This window comes from Ovis aries, chromosome 3 (assembly GCF_016772045.2).
Source record: "Ovis aries strain OAR_USU_Benz2616 breed Rambouillet chromosome 3, ARS-UI_Ramb_v3.0, whole genome shotgun sequence".
In the NCBI taxonomy this organism is placed as follows: Eukaryota; Metazoa; Chordata; class Mammalia; order Artiodactyla; family Bovidae; genus Ovis; species Ovis aries.
In genome coordinates this window covers 143,197,177-143,218,585 of record NC_056056.1, presented here as the reverse complement: position 1 = coordinate 143,218,585, position 21,409 = coordinate 143,197,177, and the positions used below count along the sequence as shown (strand labels likewise).

At 36.1% G+C, this 21,409-nt stretch overlaps 1 protein-coding gene across 1 annotated transcript in view; it reads right to left on the bottom strand.

Annotated features, from left to right (window-relative positions):
• The window catches only part of ADAMTS20 (ADAM metallopeptidase with thrombospondin type 1 motif 20), a 201,558-nt gene that overhangs the window by 164,860 nt on the left and 15,289 nt on the right, over nucleotides 1-21,409 (bottom strand). The window contains exon 3 of the mRNA XM_004006435.6: nucleotides 15,677-15,839. Within this exon, the coding sequence (XP_004006484.2) occupies nucleotides 15,677-15,839 (163 nt within the window). The remainder of the gene's footprint in view (nucleotides 1-15,676; nucleotides 15,840-21,409) is intronic.

Genomic DNA, 21,409 nt, shown 5'->3' with positions numbered 1-21,409 from the left:
CAAGCATCTTTTAATTTCATGTCTGCAGTCACCATCTGCAGTGATTTTGGAGCCCAAAAAATAAAGTCTCTCACTGTTTCCATTGCTTCCCCATCTATTCGCCATGAAGTGATGATACCAGATGCCATGATCTTTGTTTTCTGAATGTTGAGCTTTAAGCCAACTTTTTCACTCTCCACTTTTACTTTCATCAAGAGGCTTTTTAGTTCTTCTTCACTTTCTGCCATAAGGGTGGTGTCATCTGCATATCTGAGGTTATTGATATTTCTCCCAGCAATCTTGATTCCAGCTTGTGCTTCATCCAGCCTGGCATTTTGCATGATGTACTCTGTATATAAGTTAAATAAGCAGGGTGACAATATACAGCCTTGACGTACCTCAGGAGGCAGGTCTGGTGGTCTGGTATTCCCATCTCTTGAAGAATTTTCCACAGTTTGTTGTGATTCACCCAGTCAAGGGCTTTGACATTGTCAGTAAAGCAAAAGTAGATGTTTTTCTGGAACTCTCTTGATTTTCTGATGATTCAATGGATGTTGGCAATTTGATCTCAGATTCCTCTACCTTTCCTAAATCCAGCTTAAACATCTGGAAGTTCATGGTTCACGTACTGTTAAAGCCTGGCTTGGAGAATTTTGAACATTACTTTGCTAGCGTGTGAAGCGAAGTGAAGTCGCTCAGTCGTATCCGACTCTTTGCCATCCCATGGACTGTAGCCTACCAGGCTCCTCTGTCCCTGGGATTCTCCAGGCAGAAATACTGGAGTGGGTCACCATTTCCTTCTCCAGGAGATCTTCCCAACCCAGGGATCGAACCCAGGTCTCCTGTATTGCAGGCAGACGCTTTACCATCTGAGCCATCAGGGAAGCTCATCGCTAGCGTATGAGATGAGTGCAACTGTGTGGTAGTTTGAGCATTCTTTGGCATTGCCTTTCTTTGAGATTAGAATGAAAACTGACCTTTTCCAGTCTTGTGGCCACTGCTGAGTTTTCCAAATTTGCTGGTATATTGAGTACAGCACTTTCACAGCATCAACTGTTAGGATTTGACATAGCTCAACTACTCCCATCACGTCCACTAGCTTTGTTTGAAGTGATGCTTCTTAAGAAGTCAAGGCCCACTTGACTTCTTAAGGCCCGCTTGAATAGTAAATCAAAATAAGACACAAACTATCTCTTGAATGATCCCACTATCATCATCAGTCTCTTCTCCCTCTCATTCACCCTTCATTTGTATCCAAAATGATTCATTTTTATGACTATCCCTTTCATCTCATCCTTATTCAAGAAATTACAATGGATCTTCATTGCTGATAAGATGAAGTCCCAAGCCCCTCCCCATCAGCCCACCACTAAACATAGTCATCCCCACTACCATCAAGCAATACACTCTGTCAAGGCCTGAAAACACTGCTGGGCAATATGTTCTGCCCTTTAGATATGCTTAATAAATGTTCATGGAAAGAAAGGAAAAGGAGAAGGATGAAGAAAGTGAGGATGATAAATTTGGAAATGAGATAGAAAAAAGGAAGATAGAAGGAGGAAGATGGGAGAAAGGAATATAATGAGGAACAAGACAATAAATTTATCAGATGAACACAGCAGAGCAGGGGTAATCCAATCAGTTGTCAGCTGCTTCGTGTGCAAATGATTTCTCCCATTCTGAGGGTTGTCTTTTCGTCTTGTTTATGGTTTCCTTTGCTGTAAAAAAGCTTTTAAGTTTAATTAGATCCCATTTGTTTATTTTTGTTTTTATGTTTCTTACTCTAGGAGGTGGGTCAAAAAGAATCTTGCTGTGATTTCTGTGAAAGAGTATGTAAACCAGATAACTAGTGAGAACCTGCGGTGTATAGCACTGGGAGCTCAGCTTGGCACTCTCTGATGACCTAAGGAAGTGGGGGGAAGGAGGTTCAAGAGAGAGGGCATAAGTACATACATAAAGCTGATTCACTTTATTGTACAGCAGAAACTAACACAATATTGTAAGGCAATTATACTTGAATTTAAAAAAGCATATCAAGTACAACATTCATTCTAGTCTCTGGGCTGAGGCTGGAATTGATACTCCTGCTCTGTATTTAACCAAATGGAGAGGAATACACAGCCATTGTCTCCTATCAGCTTTTGGCACTCCAACCTCCATAGAATAGGAACACTTGCATTGCCCTTCGCATTTTAGGAAGTGCCTTTTCAGGTCTTAAAATCCTATCTCTTTTCAGAAATTCTAAAAAAAGTGAGACTAAGACAAACTAACCAAATGATACAAATGTAAGAAGAATTTGAATGTACGTATTGATATAACAATGTTATATTGTATATTGATAATAAATATTGATAATAACAACTGCTTGAAAAGATACTGAAAATCTTATCAATGAGTTAGATTTATACCCTTACCCTTACCCTAAACATGTAAATGAAATGTGACATTTCATTCTTTAAAGAAAAGTCAGTTACTCAGAATTCATGCTGAACACTACATATCTCATTGATATGTAGTGAGCTTATTTTGCAAGAGTGCACAACTGCTGAAATTAGAACATAGCATAACACTATTAAAATAGACACCAACTGAGAATTCTACCTCATTAGTCTTGTCTTCCTATTTTCAGATGAGCTTTCATGGCAAGTCACTCCTGAACCACAGCCACTTACTATTGCTTAATAGTAGATAAAATAACTCCCTCTGCTTTCCAAACTTTCCATGACTTCCTCCTAGAGCTCCATTTCTCCATATTATCTGACAATCTGCCTCATGTAGAATCATTCCAGAACTGCCTTGAGATAATTTTAAGTACTAAGCATCCTAAAACACCTCCCAAAGTACAAAGTTAGTTCTAAGTAGGCATTTATAAGCATTAGATGCTACTTGGGGCTTCCGTGATGGCTCAGCAGTAAAGAATCCGCCCTCATTGCATGAGATGCAGGAGATGCCCGTTTGATCCCTGGCTCTGGGAAGATCCCCTGGAGGAGGAAATGGCAACCCACTTCAGTATTCTTACTTAGAAAATCCCATGGACAAAGGAGCCAGGTAGGCTATGGTCCAAGGGTTGCAAAGAGTCGGACATGACTGAGCGTGCACACACACCCTATTTTCTCTATCCCTGAACTAATATACTATTTTTCCACACTATTACTAAGTAACTCTTTAAAATCTTACACTTCCTGTAGTGTTATTAACTATGACTTATATCTCACATTTTTTGGAAAATAAAGTTATAACTCATAAAAATATAAAATGTAATGCAAAGATATACTTTAACTTATTCTTTATTCCAATGTTACTGCAGTCATTACAATTTATTTCTTAAACTACATATATATATATATATATATATATATATATATATATATACTCTTCCTGACTCTAAAATTCCTGAAACAGTTTTGGCTGAAAATAGACTTCTTATATGAAATATTCTCTGAAACTTTACTATTTGCTTAAAATTTTTATAAAAAAAAAAGAAATATTAAAGGTATTTCCCAAAGTCAATATAACAGTGAAAAACTTAGAGATCTAATTAAAACAGTCATTAAATGAACATAAAATGTTAAAAATTAAAATTTTATGCAATATCTTAACAGTAATTAGCATCTTTATTACAGACTAAATTTTTATTCACATTGCTTTTGTAAAGGCTTTTATTAAGTCCAGTTCTTTTAGTTACTGACAAAAGTGGGGGAATAAAATCAAACTCTGAAATCACTGATAGGTCAAATTCTTATTTGCAAGCAGGTATTTTGTTTAATCTTTGGCTACACTTCAGAATTTAACAAATTACCACTTTCTAAAAGAATATTTTTGTCAATTGTACACCAGGAAGTTATTTTATATCTAGGTACATTTGTATTTAGGCAAAAGAAGTTGCAAACTGCAGATCAGATGAGAGTGGGAAGGGAGTTTTTATCTTCAGTTTTCTGGCTCTCTTCCAAGGAAGAAAAGCACAAGGAAGAAGCCTCCTTGGGAGAGGTCCAGAGAACTGGATGCTCTCCACATGAAACAGATGTCTGTCGCTGACCTGACCACTGGCCCAGCTCTCACTCTACCAATAATGATCCTCACAAAGAGTGGAACACCAGCTGGGACCAGCCAAGAACCTGGCCCATTCTTGTGCAATTTTCCCCAACATTTGTACTCATTGTGAAAGTAGACAATCTCATGTCTTGATGTCTTTAAACAGAGCTGCTTTTGAATGTTGCAATTCTGAATTAGATTTTAATTGCAAATAATTAGAATCTTGCATCTTCTTCATGAGAAAAGTATCATGTGAGTCAATACTAGTGATCAAAGATTAATACTTCATTAGCGTTTGTAGTTAAGTCATGTGTTGGAAGACCAAAACAAAACTAAAATGAACGATCTGGCTGATTAGTAAACTAATACTTTACATAGAAAATTTTACATTTATTGCTCTCCAAAAATCTACTGAATTATTTACTTCTTTACTTTTTGAGTAATTCTAAAAGAATATCAAGTATATAAAACAAAAATGACTATATAGCTTATATTTCATAGTCCATCATTTTAATCATTCTTTTCAATAGCCCTTCATCTTCCTTGCTCTTTTCTATGCAATAAGGGAAAAATTACAAACCAAATCCATTCATAAACATAGATGTAGGAACTCTAAAGAAAATACTACCAAAACTAGTCTGATCAGACCCCAAGCCAGATTTGCCATTTGAGAATCAAATAACTAAACAAAGGGGGAAAATATGATCACCTTGGTACATGAAGGAAAAAATGTTTTGATAAAATTCAATATCCATTCATAATAAAAGTTCTTTATGAAGCAGGAGTTTAGGGGAACTTTCTTAATCAGATAAAAATAGATTTTTCTTCCTAAGAAAGAGCTGCAACATTTGGTTGTAGACATTGTGCACATCAGAAAACATCAAAAGCTTTCATTCCAAAACTGGCAATGAGGCAAGAATTTTCATCACTGCAATTTCCATTCAACATTGTTCTAGAAATCCTGCTGCTGCTGCTGCTAAGTCGCTTCAGTTGTGTCCGACTCTGTGTGACTGCATAGGTGGCAGTCCACCAGGCTCCCCCATCCCTGGGATTCTCCAGGCAAGAACACTGGAGTGGGTTGCCATCTCCTTCTCCAATGCATGAAAGTGAAAAGTGAAAGGGAAGCCGCTCAGTCGTGTTCGACTCTTAGCGACCCCATGGACTGCAGTCTACCAAGCTCCCCCGTCCATGGGATTTTCCAGGCAAAAGTACTGGACTGAGGTGCCATTGCCTTCTCCGTCTAGAAATCCTAGTCAGTGCAATAAGGCAGGAAAAGAAATAAAATATGGAAATAATCTTTCAAAGAAAGAAATAAAACTGTCTTATATTTTCATATACAAAACCCAACAGTATAAACAAATAAACAGAATATATAAGCAGAACAAGATCAATGTAAAACTTTGCCTGCATTTTTATGTATAATAATTAGAAAATGAAATTGTTATATATGTTATATATAAAATTTATGTATAATAATTAGATAAAATTTAATTATATTATTTACAATAGTGTCAAAACTGGCTAAATACCCAAGAAGAATCCAAATATACAAGACTTCTACAAAGAAATCCAGAAGACATTAAATGAGAAATTAAGCAGGACTTTATGGATATGTCATATGGATAGATTAGAAGATAATACTGGAAAGATGTCAATGCTTCAAATTGATCTATTAATCCATTTAAACACAATAAAAATCCCTTTTATTCTTTTGTGGAAATCAACAATATATATATCAAGAATAGCCAAAACAATCTTGAGCAAATTTTGAATAAAATCAAGGATCTGTTGTACCACATTTTAAGACTTATAACAGAGCTATAACATTTTTAGGACTCTTTTTAGCTTTTTTTGTCATGGTACAATATCATAAATAGGCCAATGATAGAAAAAAATTATATATAAAACAGATACACATATACGAACACTTTTCAAAATAAATGTTATGCTAAATGTTTATTCCTATGAAATATCTCAATTGACTTACATGAAATAAACTTATTTACACTGCTTTCAAAAGCTTTATTAAGTTCACTATTTCTGGATTTTGACAAAAGGAATAAATCAAAGTTTGAAATGGATAAATTGAGCTCTTAATTTCAAAGATATAGTTTAGTCCATTTTATGCTGCATTCCAAAGCTTAATGTATCACTTTTTCAACAAAAGTTTTCACCATTGACAGGATTAGTCCTCTCAAAGCCTAAAGATAGTTAATCTAAGTCTCCTTTGTAATACCTTAATGTTATGAATTTTTATTCCTGAAACTATTCTGGAACCCATTCCAATTAGCACAATGCTTAGGGTCACCAGTCATCTCTACTTTGCAAAATCCAATAATCAGTTCTAAACCTTCATGTTCTTTGAATTCTCAGCACCATTTAGCCAATTAGTCTTACCTTTTGAAAAATCTTTTATCACTTAGATTGGGACAATATTGCCTCAGCTTTTTTTATTATCTGCCTACTTTTCAGTCTTTCTAGTTTTCTCCTCATCTCCACAACTGCTAAAAATCAAATACCTCATTGTTCAGTCCTTGGACTTTTTCTCTTCTGCATCTAATCCATTCCCTACACAATTTTATGCAAACTTATCTTAAAACATCATTTATATGGTCTGACTTCAAAATTATTATCCCAAGTTTAGACTCCTTACTGATCTTTCAACTCATATATTCCATTGCCTACCTAACTATTCACCTTTTGGATATCTAATTAGTACCTTAAATTCAAAATATCTAAAGGCTAATTTCTTGATATTCTCTTCTAATCCATGGTTTCCACAGATTTCCCCATCTTGGTAAATGACAATTTTTCCACTTGTTCAGAAAAAACAAACAAATATAAAACATAAATAATATGTGGCAATTTTTACTCTCAACCCCCACCTTCACTCCACCTATCAGCTTGACAATTAAGATGTACACAGTATCTGTGTACATGGCTAACTTCATGGCTATTGCCCAGTTCAAGACATCATTTATCAACTTGATTACTGCAATATCCTTTTCACCTTCCTTGCTTCTGCCCTTCTGCTAGCTTTGCAGTATTCCTTACAACAACCTGAGTGATATCTTTAAAAAACAGGCTGATCAGATTACTCCTACGTTCAAAATCCTACAGTGGCTTCCAGTGTTGAAATTATAGCCAATGCCATTATTGTGTCTTACAAGGACCTACATGTTGAGGCGGGTTCACCATGAATCTAAAATAGCTGAACTTTCTATCTCTCACTTACAAAGTCCCTTTCAAAGACCTTGAAGAAAACCTAGAAGCTTTTGTCCTCATAATTTATTTATCGTTTTTCTTTTTTTTTTTTTTCATTTTATTTATTTTTTTTAATTTTATTTTTACTTTATTTTACTTTACAATACTGTATTGGTTTTGCCATACATTGACATGAATCCACCACGGGTGTACATGCGATCCCAAACATGAACCCCCCTTCCATCTCCCTCCCCACAACATCCCTCTGGGTCATCCCCATGCACCAGCCCCAAGCATGCTGTATCCTGCATTGGACATAGACTGGTGATTCGATTCTTACATGATAGTATACATGGTTCAATGCCATTCTCCCAAATCATCCCACCCTCTCCCTCTCCCTCTGAGTCCAAAAAGTCCGCTATACACATCTGTGTCTTTTTTGCTGTCTTGCATACAGAGCCATCATTGCCATCTTTCTAAATTCCATATATATGTGTTAGTATACTGTATTGGTGTTTTTCTTTCTGGCTTACTTCATCCTATATAATCGGCTCCAGTTTCATCCATCTCATCACAACTGATTCAAATGTATTCTTTTTAACGGCTGAGTAATACTCCATTGTGTATATGTACCACAGCTTTCTTATCCATTCATCTGCTGATGGACATCTAGGTTGTTTCCATGTCCTGGCTATTATAAACAGTGTTGCGATGAACATTGGGGTACATGTGTCTCTTTCAATTCTGGTTTCCTCGGTGTGTATGCCCAGCAGTGGGATTTCTGGGTCATATGGCAGTTCTATTTGCAATTTAGAAGCTCCCCCTTGTGTAATCTCCAAGTCCCACACCTGGATTCACCCACATCTATAGGATCTAGCCTGCCATAGGAGATGTTTACTTCATCTCCTTCTACCCTCTCACCCTGCTCACAGCAACTGTATTTGTACAGGCTGGTCATGGGATGAGTTACATCCCCAGCACCACTGTAGCATCAGTGAAGGAGGTGCTCAAATATATGTATTATAAATGAATGAATAAACAAATCCATGATAGGGTCAAATTGAGACCTCATCCTCCAGAGTTACTGATGTGAAACAAGACCCAGAGTCTCCTCTTAGCAGTCAGCTCTTTTCTCCACTTATTCAATTTAAGCTCAGCCCAGAACATGAAGCAGGGAAAACCTGCACACATATTTCACCACTGAACTCTTCTTGCGTCCCTTCTTCATTCTTCTTCTAGCACACCACAAGATGGACAGGCTATTTATTTATTGACCCTACATCATATATTTTCTCCTTCCTGCTGAATGCTATAAATGGAGTCCCCTAGGGCTAGTAGTGAATGTACTACTATAGTAAAAGAGAAAGAATTCAGAAATTTCTTCCATTTTCTTGTGGCACAAATTTAAAAGTCATAACCTGAATATCATCTTGGTCTTTCTATTTGCATGCTCTACATTACCAAAATAAAAAACTGAGAGGTGGTCAGGAAATCCAAATTTGCTAGCATGTATGCAAAATCATTGAATACCATGACAGCAGGGAAAAATGAACTGACTGAAAATTCTGGACAGTGTTACACTAAGAACAAAATTACTACTAGTTCTCTTACTCGTACCATAGCTTGTATCTTAGTTATTAATGTCTCAGTCCTCTACTCATTCTGTATATTTCAACGCAAAGTTCAGCTACTAATCTGTTAATGTCAGAAATATTCTCTTCATTCTGTATTTGTCAGTTGTTGGCATTTTCTTTTGCCAGTGCTCATAGGCACCAATTTTTATAACACCAGTATTATAACTGCCCATCTTGAGTTTCTGCAGTTTCCCCTCTCTAGCATTTATTCACCTAACTTCTCACAACAGTCCCCAGTTTCTCTTTGGGTATCTATCCCCATCTATTCACTTAGTCAAGAGTTCCCGTTACACTCACCTGACCCTACCAGCAGAGCGATGTGGCTGATTACATCTCTGTCTCCCAATAACAGCAATTAATTCAGACCAAGTCATGCCAAACAACATAATCAGACCCCATATCAGGATCTTTGTTTGACCTACTTGAGGAGATGACTCTCAATATCTACAGGATAAGTGTTGAGGTAAAGCACAAACCCCTAATCCAGTTTATACTGACCTCCATGAACTTCCCCTTGTTTACCTCCCCAGTATTAGATCATCCTGCTTCTGTATGGAACGCTTCTCACCCTCTCCCTGCCTAATCCCTACTGTTCTTCTGGGTTTCAGATAATGAGTTTTTTCTCAAGTAAGCTTCTACAACTTTCATATCTGCGTTAGACTGTCTTTGTATGATGCACCAAATCACCTTCTAAATGAACCTCATCTTTCATACCTATCTGTAAGCAGTCCAGTTATTTAGTACTAACAATTTCTCAACTATTTACATGGGCATGTATTATAAGCATAACATAGTAGTAGCTGCTGTGAGGAATATAAAAAATGAAATAAAAGATAACCCTTTAGTTTAAGGAGCATAAACAAAGAATCTTAAAACTGAGATGTAGGATAACAGAGCACATAAGAAATTTTAAAACAATACAAGATAGTGTTAATTATGTGCAGAATAAATAGAGCAGCCCCTAAATAGTGAGATATTACAGAGCCAGAAATTCAAAAGTCCATGATCTTAATCTGACAAAATCATGGGCAGGTACGTTAACCAGAGGAGAATGAGTAAGATGCTAATTATAAGTAAAATGAATAGCAACTTTTAATAGAGTAAGAACCTATACTAAGATACAGTTAGTAAAAGAGCTAAAAATGAATAACTCCATTCACATTTTTATCTCTATAAGTGAAGAGCATCTTAAATATCTAAATAAAGTTATATTTACAGCAAAGGGATTTTTTAGAAATTTGAGGAGATACCTCTCACTGTAGAGAAAACATTAAGGAGAAATTTCTTTAAAGAACAAGTGACTATCTCATCAGAACTGATTCAAATGAATTCTTTTTAACAGCTGAGTAATACTCCATTGTGTATATGTACCACAGCTTTCTTATCCATTCATCTGCTGATGGACATCTAGGTTGTTTCCATGTCCTGGCTATTATAAACAGTGAGTGAAGTAAGCCAGAAAGAAAAACACCAATACAGTATACTAACACATATATATGGAATTTAGGAAGATGGCAATGACGACCCTGTATGCAAGACAGGAAAAAAGACACAGATGTGTATAACGGACTTTTGGACTCAGAGGGAGAGGGAGAGGGTGGGATGATTTGGGAGAATGGTAATTCTAACATGTAAACTATCATGTAAGAATTGAATCGCCAGTCCATGTCTGACATGGGGTGCAGCATGCTTGGGGCTGGTGCATGGGGATGACCCAGAGAGTTGATGTGGGGAGGGAGGTGGGAGGGGGGGTCATGTTTGGGAACGCATGTAGGAATTAAAGATTTTAAAATTAAAAAAAATAATAATAAATTTTTTTAAAAAAAAGAAAAATAAAAGATTCAGTTCAGTTCAGTTCAAAAAAAAAAAAAAAAAGAACAAGTGACTAAGAGTATGAAAGAAGCCAAAGGAAACATACGGTGGAGACAGAGCACTGAAGAACAAGCACTGCTATAATAAAGGGGAAATGGAGATGTATTCAGTTCTAGCAGAGAGGCTTATATTACCGTCCAGTTAAAACACACAGAAACTTAACCAAGTCGCAAAGTGACTAAGAACACTACATAAGAAATTTCAAAACAGGAAGCGTACCAATCTAAAACAAAGAGAGAAAAGTTCTTAATGAAGGTGGGAAAGAAACACAGACGCACAGTGCATTTCAAAGAAGGATTAACAATTTCAGTCTCACCTCAACAGAGATTTGATGAACACATGAACCAGAACAAGCTGACATCAGAATGCCTAGCAACAAAAAAAAAGCTGTAATTTTACAGCGAGAGATAAGCAAATCTTTAACAGAAACATAAGAAGTGGTTTGGCACTATTATGTTTAAGACACAGGTGTAGTTCACTCTTCAATTAGGGGTTATAATTATGATCGTTTCTTTTATACCTCGAGAAGCACAACTCTCCCCATCAATTCCCAAGTTAGTACAAAGACGTCAAGAAAAAGACTACGCTTCAAAACTAGAAGAATGGATCATTATTCCTACCAGCAAAACATTCTCCGGTTTAAAGACAGAGTGTGAAATATATAATCCCAATACAGAGGAAAGAAGATTTTTAAAAACTGTTAAATTTTTAAGAGTGAGTAGTCTTCAGGTAGTCCTTCCTGGTTAGAACTGTTGTTACCACAGTTAAAATATGAAGGATCACAGTGACTTTCCATGATACATATTTTCAAAATGCACCTGTCAGACTGGATAAATATATCTTCTGGTTCCCAGCATGTGGGTTTCCTTCTTCATATCCCATTTAAAACACAATTCACCCAACAGGAATCATTAACTTCATTACAAGTAAAACTAGATAATACAAGACTTCACAAATAAAATAGGACTTCAAAGTTCTGGAACTGCTACAGGCATAATAATGATAACACAAAATAAGTATCAAAAATGGCAGACTGATCCTTCTCTTTGGGATGAATTATTTAATACATTTCACTATTACAGCAAGCAGAACACACAACTGGCAAAACAGATCAGCTAATAAAATAATGCTATATGCATAGAACAAATAATTGTCAGAAAACATGCATGAGCCAAGGATGATTACAGCTCAGAATTACTCTAAGGAACAGTGACACATGACTATAAGGAGTGCTTTGAAAAGTACAGATCCATGCTTCCCTGGGAGCTCAGCAGTAAAGAATCTGCCTGCCAATCTAGAAAACGCAGGTTTGATCCCTGGGTTGGGAAGATCCCCTGGAGAAGGAAATAGCAACCCACTCCAGTATTCTTGCTTGACAAATCCCATGGACACAGGAGCCTGGCAGGCTACAGTTCATAGGGTCACAAAACGTCAGACACGACCGAGTGACTAAACAACAACAAGATATATAGATAGATAGATAGATAGATAGATAGATAGATAGATAGATATCTTCTATTCCATAGCATTCACAATCTCAAAATCTTAATAGGTTGGTCAAATTTCACAGTTTGGGATTTTTCTTTTCTTGGGATAAAATTGAACTGAAGAACATTGCTAGTATAATAAAATGAAGAATAGCCCCTTAAGCAACTAAACTACTTTCATGAACTTTAGCATGCTGATTAACAAATCAAAAAAGAAAACCTGAAGGTTGAGGCAAATAATCTGTTATTCAAATATAAATCAATCTTTTCTAGTTAACTGAACAGGACTTTAAAAAGCATGCTACTGGATGCTTAGGGCCAGAGAGATGGTACAGGGAGGGAGGAGGGAGGGTGGTTCAGGATGGGGAACACATGTATACCTGTGGTGGATTCATGTTGATGTACGGCAAAACCAGTACATTATTGTAAAGTAATTAACCTCCAATTAAAATAAATAAATTAAAAAAATAAAGAAAGAAAGAAAAAAAAAGTAATACTTGTTAAGTGTGCATCATATAGCATATGCTTAATTTCAACAGAAATTTGAACACCAAAAACATACTTTTGAGGAGTGCAGGTAAAAAGGGAGATGGGAGAGAGAGTAACTTTGGATTCAGATGTATTGAATCTAAGATACCCTGGGACATCCAAGAAAACACTGGCATCCGGCAGTTGTAACCCTGAGATTTCATCTTAGGACAAGCTGAAGATGAACACGTTTAAGTTCTATATCATTTAAATTAGAAGCTAAAAATTAGAGAAGTACAAAGGAAATATATAGACTATATAGGAACTGGTATAAAGTGGTGGCCAAGAAGTGCACTTTTAAAAAATGTTCAACTTAGAAGATGGGAAAGCAATAACAACCAAGAAGAGAAATGGGAAGAAAGGTAAGAAAGAAAAGGACACTGAGAAGAGAGAGACAGAGTAGTGATGGCAGAATGGGAATAAGGCTCACGCAGCCTCCCAAGGAGCACAGACCAGCTCTGATCTGCCTTGAAGAGTAAGTAAAGGCAGAACCACACTTAACAGAATCCAGAGGGTTATCGTCATTCCTATCAATCTTTTCAGGGTTTCCCTCCCCCTTTGGTTTTAATTTTGTTACTGTGCAGTTGTTTGTTCATCTCATGGGTTTTATGAGCTTATTTTACCATTTCTACTGGATTTTACTTCTAATATGTCTGATATCTACCTGGAAACCTTGCATCCACAATGGCTAAGGTTCAGCTACCAAACATAATTCATATAGCCACATGATAAAATCTGATGTTAAAAAAAAATTAGTCCATCAAGACTGAAGCAACTATGAATTACAGTATTTTAGAATTTTAAATAAATTTAAATCAATAGAAATATGAGAAAAAATGGCTTTCCTTTTCCAATTAATTCTTTGGGTTCCTAAGTTAAAGCTTTAGGCTTACCTATTTGAAGAATTCTCCTCATGTTTTTAGAATATATAAGATCCTGCAAGTATTACAGAACAGCAGGGTGTGAACTGGGGACGAAGGGAAAAACCTTTGATAACATTTTACTAATGACATTTACAACTCTCCATTTTACTAACAGGATGATGATTAGCAGCTAATTATTTAGGCCATTAATTGATTGCCTTTTTAGTGATTAAAAATATGTATGTTAATTATACCTAAAAATGTAGGTAATTTAAGAATTGAAAAGAATGATACTACTCTAGCATTTTAGTAGATAAACATTTTGGGAAAATATATCGTGATTAAAAGAAAACTAAAACTCATAGCTTTCTATTTGCTTGCTATTTGTAGTTTTTATAATAAATCTAATTTAGTACAAGGTTTTTTTTTTGCTTTTTTAAACAAAAGGGCCTGGCTTTTCTTGAACCATTCTCTTTCTGATAATGAACGGATTGTAAATGCAAAACCCTGCATATCATTATGTGAAACATTTACGCATTCAGAGTGTCTACTTGGTGGCTTTCTTCTTAAGAAGCTAAACAATTCATTAAACAAGCTGCTCGTGAATGGTGGATCAGAACAAGCATAAGCTGCCTTCCGTAGAATTCTATTGTGGAGCTGTACCCATTTGTGTTTTCTTTGAAGCCATAAAAATGAAACCCTTATGCTCATATTAAAAGCATAAGAAAGGCATCTATTATGTCAATAGATTTAAAACACGGCCTTAGACACAGTGAGAACCACTCCAAAATGGCACTCATATAATAGCAAAGGTTAAGAAGTGCATTCCCAGGGAAAACCTTCAAAGGCCTACATATCATTATATCCCCAAACAGATGGCATTGCAGTGTTTGGAACCATAGTTCGTGGACACCTACAATCTCAAATAAATCCTTTCTAATCCCACTCTTGTCTAGATTTTATACTTTGATGGTAAGTGCAGGTGCTTTTCACCATTCTTCACAGAGTGACATAAAATGATATGATGAAGATTCATGTATATTATAAGGACACAGCTCTTAATACAACTTCTATGCAACATACAAGTATTCTACTAGCAACAGACTTACATTTTATAGAAATAATCAATTCCTAAGTTCTAAACCATGAATAATCTTCATTAGTTTGAATTTTACAGGAAAAAAAAAAAGAGGAACATACTTCTCTCATGTATTGCTGGAAATAAAAATTGATTAAAAAAAACACTTCTTTGCAAAATAATGTGGAATTCTCTAGTAACAATGTGTATACTCTGAATAGACTCAAACACAAGAGATGAGGATAAGAATTTTCACAGCAGCAGTTTTTACAGTAGCAAAAAACTACAAATAACCCATAAGCTCATTGACAGGAAGACGGATATTTGAACTGTGATATATACCCTGCAATGAAAATGAACAGCTGCTCCATGTACCAACATGGCCAACCCTTAAAAACAATGCTGAGCAAAAAAGTCCCAGAAAACTATCTGAAATATTTCCTTTGTACAAATTTAAAAGCATGTAAAGTTGAGCAACATGTTATTGTTACTAAGGTTCAGTTTTTTCAATCATTTAAATTCTGCTGAGAAAAATCATACTATTGTCACTAACAGATTAAAGTAAAAAATTTCTGATTCTTTGTTACAAATCTCAAATCCAGTGGACTCTGAACACAGGTTAGAATTGCACAGGTCCACTTTTATGGAGCTTTTCTCACTAAATACATACTACAGTACTATGCAATTTATGATTGGTTGAATCCATGGATGTGGAACTGCATATAAGGAGCATTAACTATAGTTATACAGAATTTTCAACCGGGCAGGGGATCAGTAACCCTCACGTTTTTCAAAGGCCAACTCTACTGAATACTTTTTTGAATGTAAACAATGCACAACAAAATTGGCTATAGATAAATTTCTAATGGATCCCTCAGGTCAAGAAAATTTGTTTAAAATATCACATATATCAAAATTTAAAGAAAATACATAAATTCTAAACTAAACAAGATAATAATATTACAGTTTTACCATAAAGAGTTTCACTTCACAGTTTACCTGAAGCATCACAAGGCTTGTGAGACTGCAGAAAATAGTTCCCCTTTAATTCCTGTCTGTATATAAGATGTGGCTTGCTATGATCATCTTCATGTTCACTCCCATCTGCCTTCATTATAGGTTCTAAGAAATATTCACCATCATGTGCTTTAAATGTTCCCATCTGGAAATAAAGAAAATAAAAATTTATTTTCTTCCGTCACTAAGTAGAAAAAAGTGTGCTGTCCCACAGGTTAAAATGAGGACACAGAACAAGATAGCCAGGAGTTCATTCACTAAAGTCATCAACTGAACATAATGTTTCCTTTCCTGGCTCACGTCTTCTTCTTATATATAAAGTCACGAAGAATGAATAATATTCCAATAAACAGAGTTGAAATGACAGGCATTCCAGCTAGGAAGAATAGCATAGGCGACAGCATCAAAATGGCCAAAAGCTTAGCACATTCTAGAAGTGAGAAAGCCTGTTTGGCTTGGTCTATGTAAGGTAATAGTGTGAGACAAGACTTAAAAGGAAGGCTGGGGTCAGATAAAAGATCTCGAGTGTGATGCTAGCAATCTAAAATTTGTGAGAAGTTGAGAGCCATTGAAGAGTTTTCACAAAGACCTGTCTCCTGAACTTCAGAATGCAATATCTAACTTGCTTTTTGACATCTCCACTTAGATCAACAGTAGCATTGTCAACCTCAACATGTCCAAAACCAAATTCTTTATTTTCAGTCTAAACCTGCTATTCTTCAATGCTCCCTCTTTCAGTAAATGACAACAGTATTATTTAGATTGCTTCAGACAAAAGTCCTTAGAGAAAAATAAAGGATGGCTCTCTCTCAAATCTCACATTCAATTCATCCGCAAATCCAAATGGCTCAACCTTCAAGATATAATTGAAATCTAACCACTTCTCCCAAATTTCACCACTGTATCCATGAACTAACCTAACTTCCTCTCCTTCCTGGACTAACTCAATAGCCCTCTACAGTCTCTACAGAGGAGCCACAATAATTTGTCTTTAGTCAAGATCATGTTGCTCTCAAAAAAGACAAAAACAAAAAAAGTATTATAACTGTTCAAATCACTCAGTAAGATCCAAATTCCTTATCATGGTCCGCAATGTCCTACACGATCTGCCCACTCATTTCCACCACCCCATCCCTCCAAACACACAGACAACCAAGAGCTCTGATTTCATCCTCTGCTCTTCCACTCTGGCTCATTCTCGAGCTCCATTCCTGATGTCTCTGCTATTCTTTAAATATGACAAGTATTCTCCTAGCCCAGGACCTATGACTTAGTAAACCTGCCTCAAGCACTTTTCCCAGCTGGCTCCCTCTGTAACTTGTTTCAGGTCCCTACTCAACACTCATGACCCTATTTATTAAAATGTTACCAGCCTCCTATGTCTATCCCCACTATCCAGGTTCATTTTTCTCCATAATGCTTATCACTATCTGATAGATTACTACTTATATATGTTACTTGTCTGACACCATCCACCAAAATATAAGTCCATGAGAGTAGGGCTTTGTCCATCTTCTCTGCATGCCTGTCATGCCTGCCATATAACATATTGGATAATATATATTAAAGGAATGAATAATATTGTAGGCAGTAAAATTTAATCTAGTGACACTGTGTGTTGAAATATTAGATTTATAAGGCAGAAGCTATAGCCCAGAAGGGAGGTAACAAAGCCTAAATTATCGTGACAGTGATGGTAGAGCAGCTGGAAGAGAAAGATTACATGATGTCAGTGCCTAAGGAAAGCAGAAAAACAGTGAGAGGAAGAATTTATGATGGAGATAATTATCTGGGAAAATATTATTTCCAAAATGACTTCAGAGATGGTAGAAATCCAACAAACCTCTTTACTACCAAACAATAGAAAAAGATACCAGAGTTACATCATAGAAACTCCTGGCCTTGATAATGTCATAGAGGAATCCCACCAAACCTAGCGAGAGCAGATAATTCCACTGTTATTTTCATTGTTTCAAACTATGAAAAAAAAACACTAGTTATTTTTATGTATAGTGTAAACACAAGGAGAAGGCAATGGCAACCCACTCCAGTACTATTGCCTGGAAAATCCCATGGATGGAGGAGCCTGGTAGGCTGCAGTCCATGGGGTCGCTAAGAGTTGGACACGACTAAGCGACATCACTTTCACTTTTCACTTTCATGCATTGGAGAAGGAAATGGCAACCCACTCCAGTCATCTTGCCTGGAGAATCCCAGGGACAGGGGAGCCTGGTGGGCTGCCATCTATGGGGTTGCACAGAGTCAGACACGACTGAAGCAACTTAGCATAGCATAGCATAGTGTAAACACATGGCAAAACCTAGTTAAGACAGCACAAAAGCAAAACAACTACAAAAAAAAAATAATAAATATAGGACAAGCTCACAGATGACTATCAAGCTAAAAATCCTAAATTATATAAGCAAACACAAGTCTGTAACATGGGAAAATGACCAGATGGAGTTTATCATAAGAATATAACGATGGTTCAACATTGGAAATCTTAATTCATCATAGTCACTTACACAAACGTGAAAAAAAAATCACGAGCTTTTTGAAAAAAGTCAACATTATTGATTTTAAAAACATCAATAAAATATAAATAGATGTTCCCTAAACAAGATGAATTGTACCACAGCCCAAAGACAGTATCATGAATAACAAAGATATATGCAAGGCACTCCTACTTAGGTCAGGAATACAAGGATGCCCAGTATCACCTGTTGTAGATAACAGAATTAGATAAAAGATTAGAAACAAAAAATTGTAAGAGCTAAAACTGTCATCTTCATCAATGTACACCTTAACAAATAAGAATTTTAAAACTACTATAAAAACGAAGTGAATTTAGTCACAGAATATACAGATTAAATAGTATTCACATATATAAAAAACAATGAGAAGATATTCTGGAAGAAGCAATCCAATTTACAAATGAAACATGACCCAGCAACACCACCACTGAGCATATACACTGAAAAAACCATAATCAAAAAGGACACATGTACCCCAGTGTTCATAGCAGCTCTATCTACAATGGTCAAGACGTGGACACAACCTACAATGGTCAAGACATGGACACATCGACAGATGAATGGATAAAGAAGACATGGTACATATGTATAATGGAATATTATTCAGCCATAAAGAGAAAAATGAATTTGAGTCAGTTATAGTGACGTGGATGAACCTAGAGCCTGCTATGCAGAGTAAAGAAGTCAGAAAGAGAGAAACAAATACAGTGTATTAAGACATACGTACGTAATCTAGAAAAATGGTATTGATGAACCCATTTGCAGGGAAGGAATGGAGATACAGATGTAGAGAATGGTCTTGTAGACATAGCAGGGGAGGGAAATAGATCTCTTTCTCTAGTTTGGTGAGGCTAAATTATAGAGGACAGGCATTTATCATTATCTCAGTAGCTAATTCTGAAATATACAGCAGATATCATTCATATACATTCATCATTTATTTCCACCTACCAATAACTCTGAAGCAAGTTATTATTATCCTTATTTTACAGGTGAGACAAAGGAGTAACAGTGAGGTTAAGCACCTTGTCCAGGTCTTACACCAGTAAGTAACAGGATCAAGGTGTGAACCCAGGCAGCCTGGCTCCATAGTTTGTCCCTTAATACCGTGCACTGTGTTAGTGATCGGACACCGACTCTGATAAACCCGTAAAACAGCTAACAAATATTTAAAAAGCAGGCAGAGGTCGAGGGACTAGACATACAGAGGTGAATATGATAAAATTTCTGCTTTCAAGAATTCATACTTATATAGGAAAAGATTAAAAAATGCAATATGCCTGGTGGTATACTGGTCCTATTACCTATTGGTAATAGGTCCAATAAAGAAAAAATAAGGCAGGGAGACAGAATCCCGGAGGGTGTGGGGATGGAGGCACTCTGGGCTGAGGCTGGAATAATGAGGAGGCAGCCATGGAAAACTCTGGGAGAACACTGCAAACAGAAGAGCAGTGACTGAAAGGCCCAGTGGCGGGGAAAAGCTTGGCAGGTTCAAGCGACAGAGGAGAGTGAGGCTGAGGATCTGCAAACAAGGGATACACAGCAGAAGCTCAACAGGCAGGAGCCAGCTGTACTCATTACATTTGACAGTGAAAAGCACTCATCACGCCTCCAAAGACACAAATATACGTTTACCTACATAGAAAACTTGGCAAATTTCCACTTAGAAAAGCATATTTCTGTGAACAGCCAATTCAGAAATGAATTACTGAATTATGGATGCTATGACAACTACAGTTTTAGAGAATGAGGCTTCATTTCCATGTCTTAATTGTAAATGTCCTTAAGTTATTTAGGGATAATAACTTTGAAATTGTTGCTTTAAATTTCATTGTTAATAACATATTTAAATCACCATTTTAATTGAATAGTCACTCAAAGCTATTTAAATGATTCAGGCAATTATAGTCATAAATTCTTCTCTACGTTCATTACCACACAAAAGTAACCAAGTCTTTACTATTCCTACAGTTCCAAAACCTAAACCATTGTCTGAGACATAACAGGCACTCAACACATATCTACAGAAATAAACATTTTTATAACATGGTAATGTACCTGATTTCCCCACACCATATACACATTACTTATCTTTTATTTTTTTCTCTAATATTTTTAAGTTACAATAGTTTAGGGACTTGGCTGAGATTAGCATGATTTCTTTCAATGTTAAAAATTTAAATGTTCAGGCATTCTTGGTAACAAAATGTGTAAATATATTAGGAATACACAGTTTAAAGGCTTAATATAAAGGAAATTTCATCAGATATATGGACATTCTAGAGTAGAAAAGATACATAGATATATATATAACAAATTCATCTGTTTCTTAGTATATTATATTCTAGCATATTTCCTTCATTCTACCAGTGCTTTTTTTTAAACACAACTACAAATCACTTATTTTCAACACATACCAGAATTCTAGCTTTCTCTGCCTTCCCAGAAAAATAATTAACTATACTTAGAAGTAACAGACTATTTCTGAAACCTGAGTAAATGGACTTATAATGAAAAATCACTTTCTGTCCATTTTAAAAAGCATGCTGAGGAGGGAAAATGTGATAGCATCCTGGTAAAAGATACAAATAGACATGAGGAGGCTTGTTACTCATCCCAAAAATGTTTTGAATAATGTCACATTTTCCCCAAGCAATGCTGAAAATATCCATATTTTGGAAACTTTTTTATATTCCTTTTTGATCAAAATTTTACTGCGGGGTACTTCAGTGGTAATGTTCAAATAAACCCACACACAAGTCCAACTTTCATTCTCATATGAAAGGTGAATATGGTTGTATCAAGTCCATTAGTACCTCCTGGAGTCATGCTAGAACACGCTAAAAGTGGAAGTGTTAGTTGTTCAGTCACGTCCGACTGTTTGCAACCCCATGGACTGTCCATGAATTCCATGGACAGAATTCTCCAGGCAAGAATACTGGAGTGGGTAGCCATTCCCTTCCCCAGGGGATCTTCCCAGTCCCCCAGGGGATCTTCCCAGCCCAGGGACTGAACCCAGTCTCCTGCATTGCAGGCTGTTTCCTTACCAACTGGGCCACTACCAAAGACCCTAGAATATTACCCTGCTAAAAATAATACTGCTTTTATAACTCAATCGTCACCTTCAACAAAATTTCATGTTTTAAAAGAATTAGTTCAAGAAAAAAAAAATTTTCCTCAA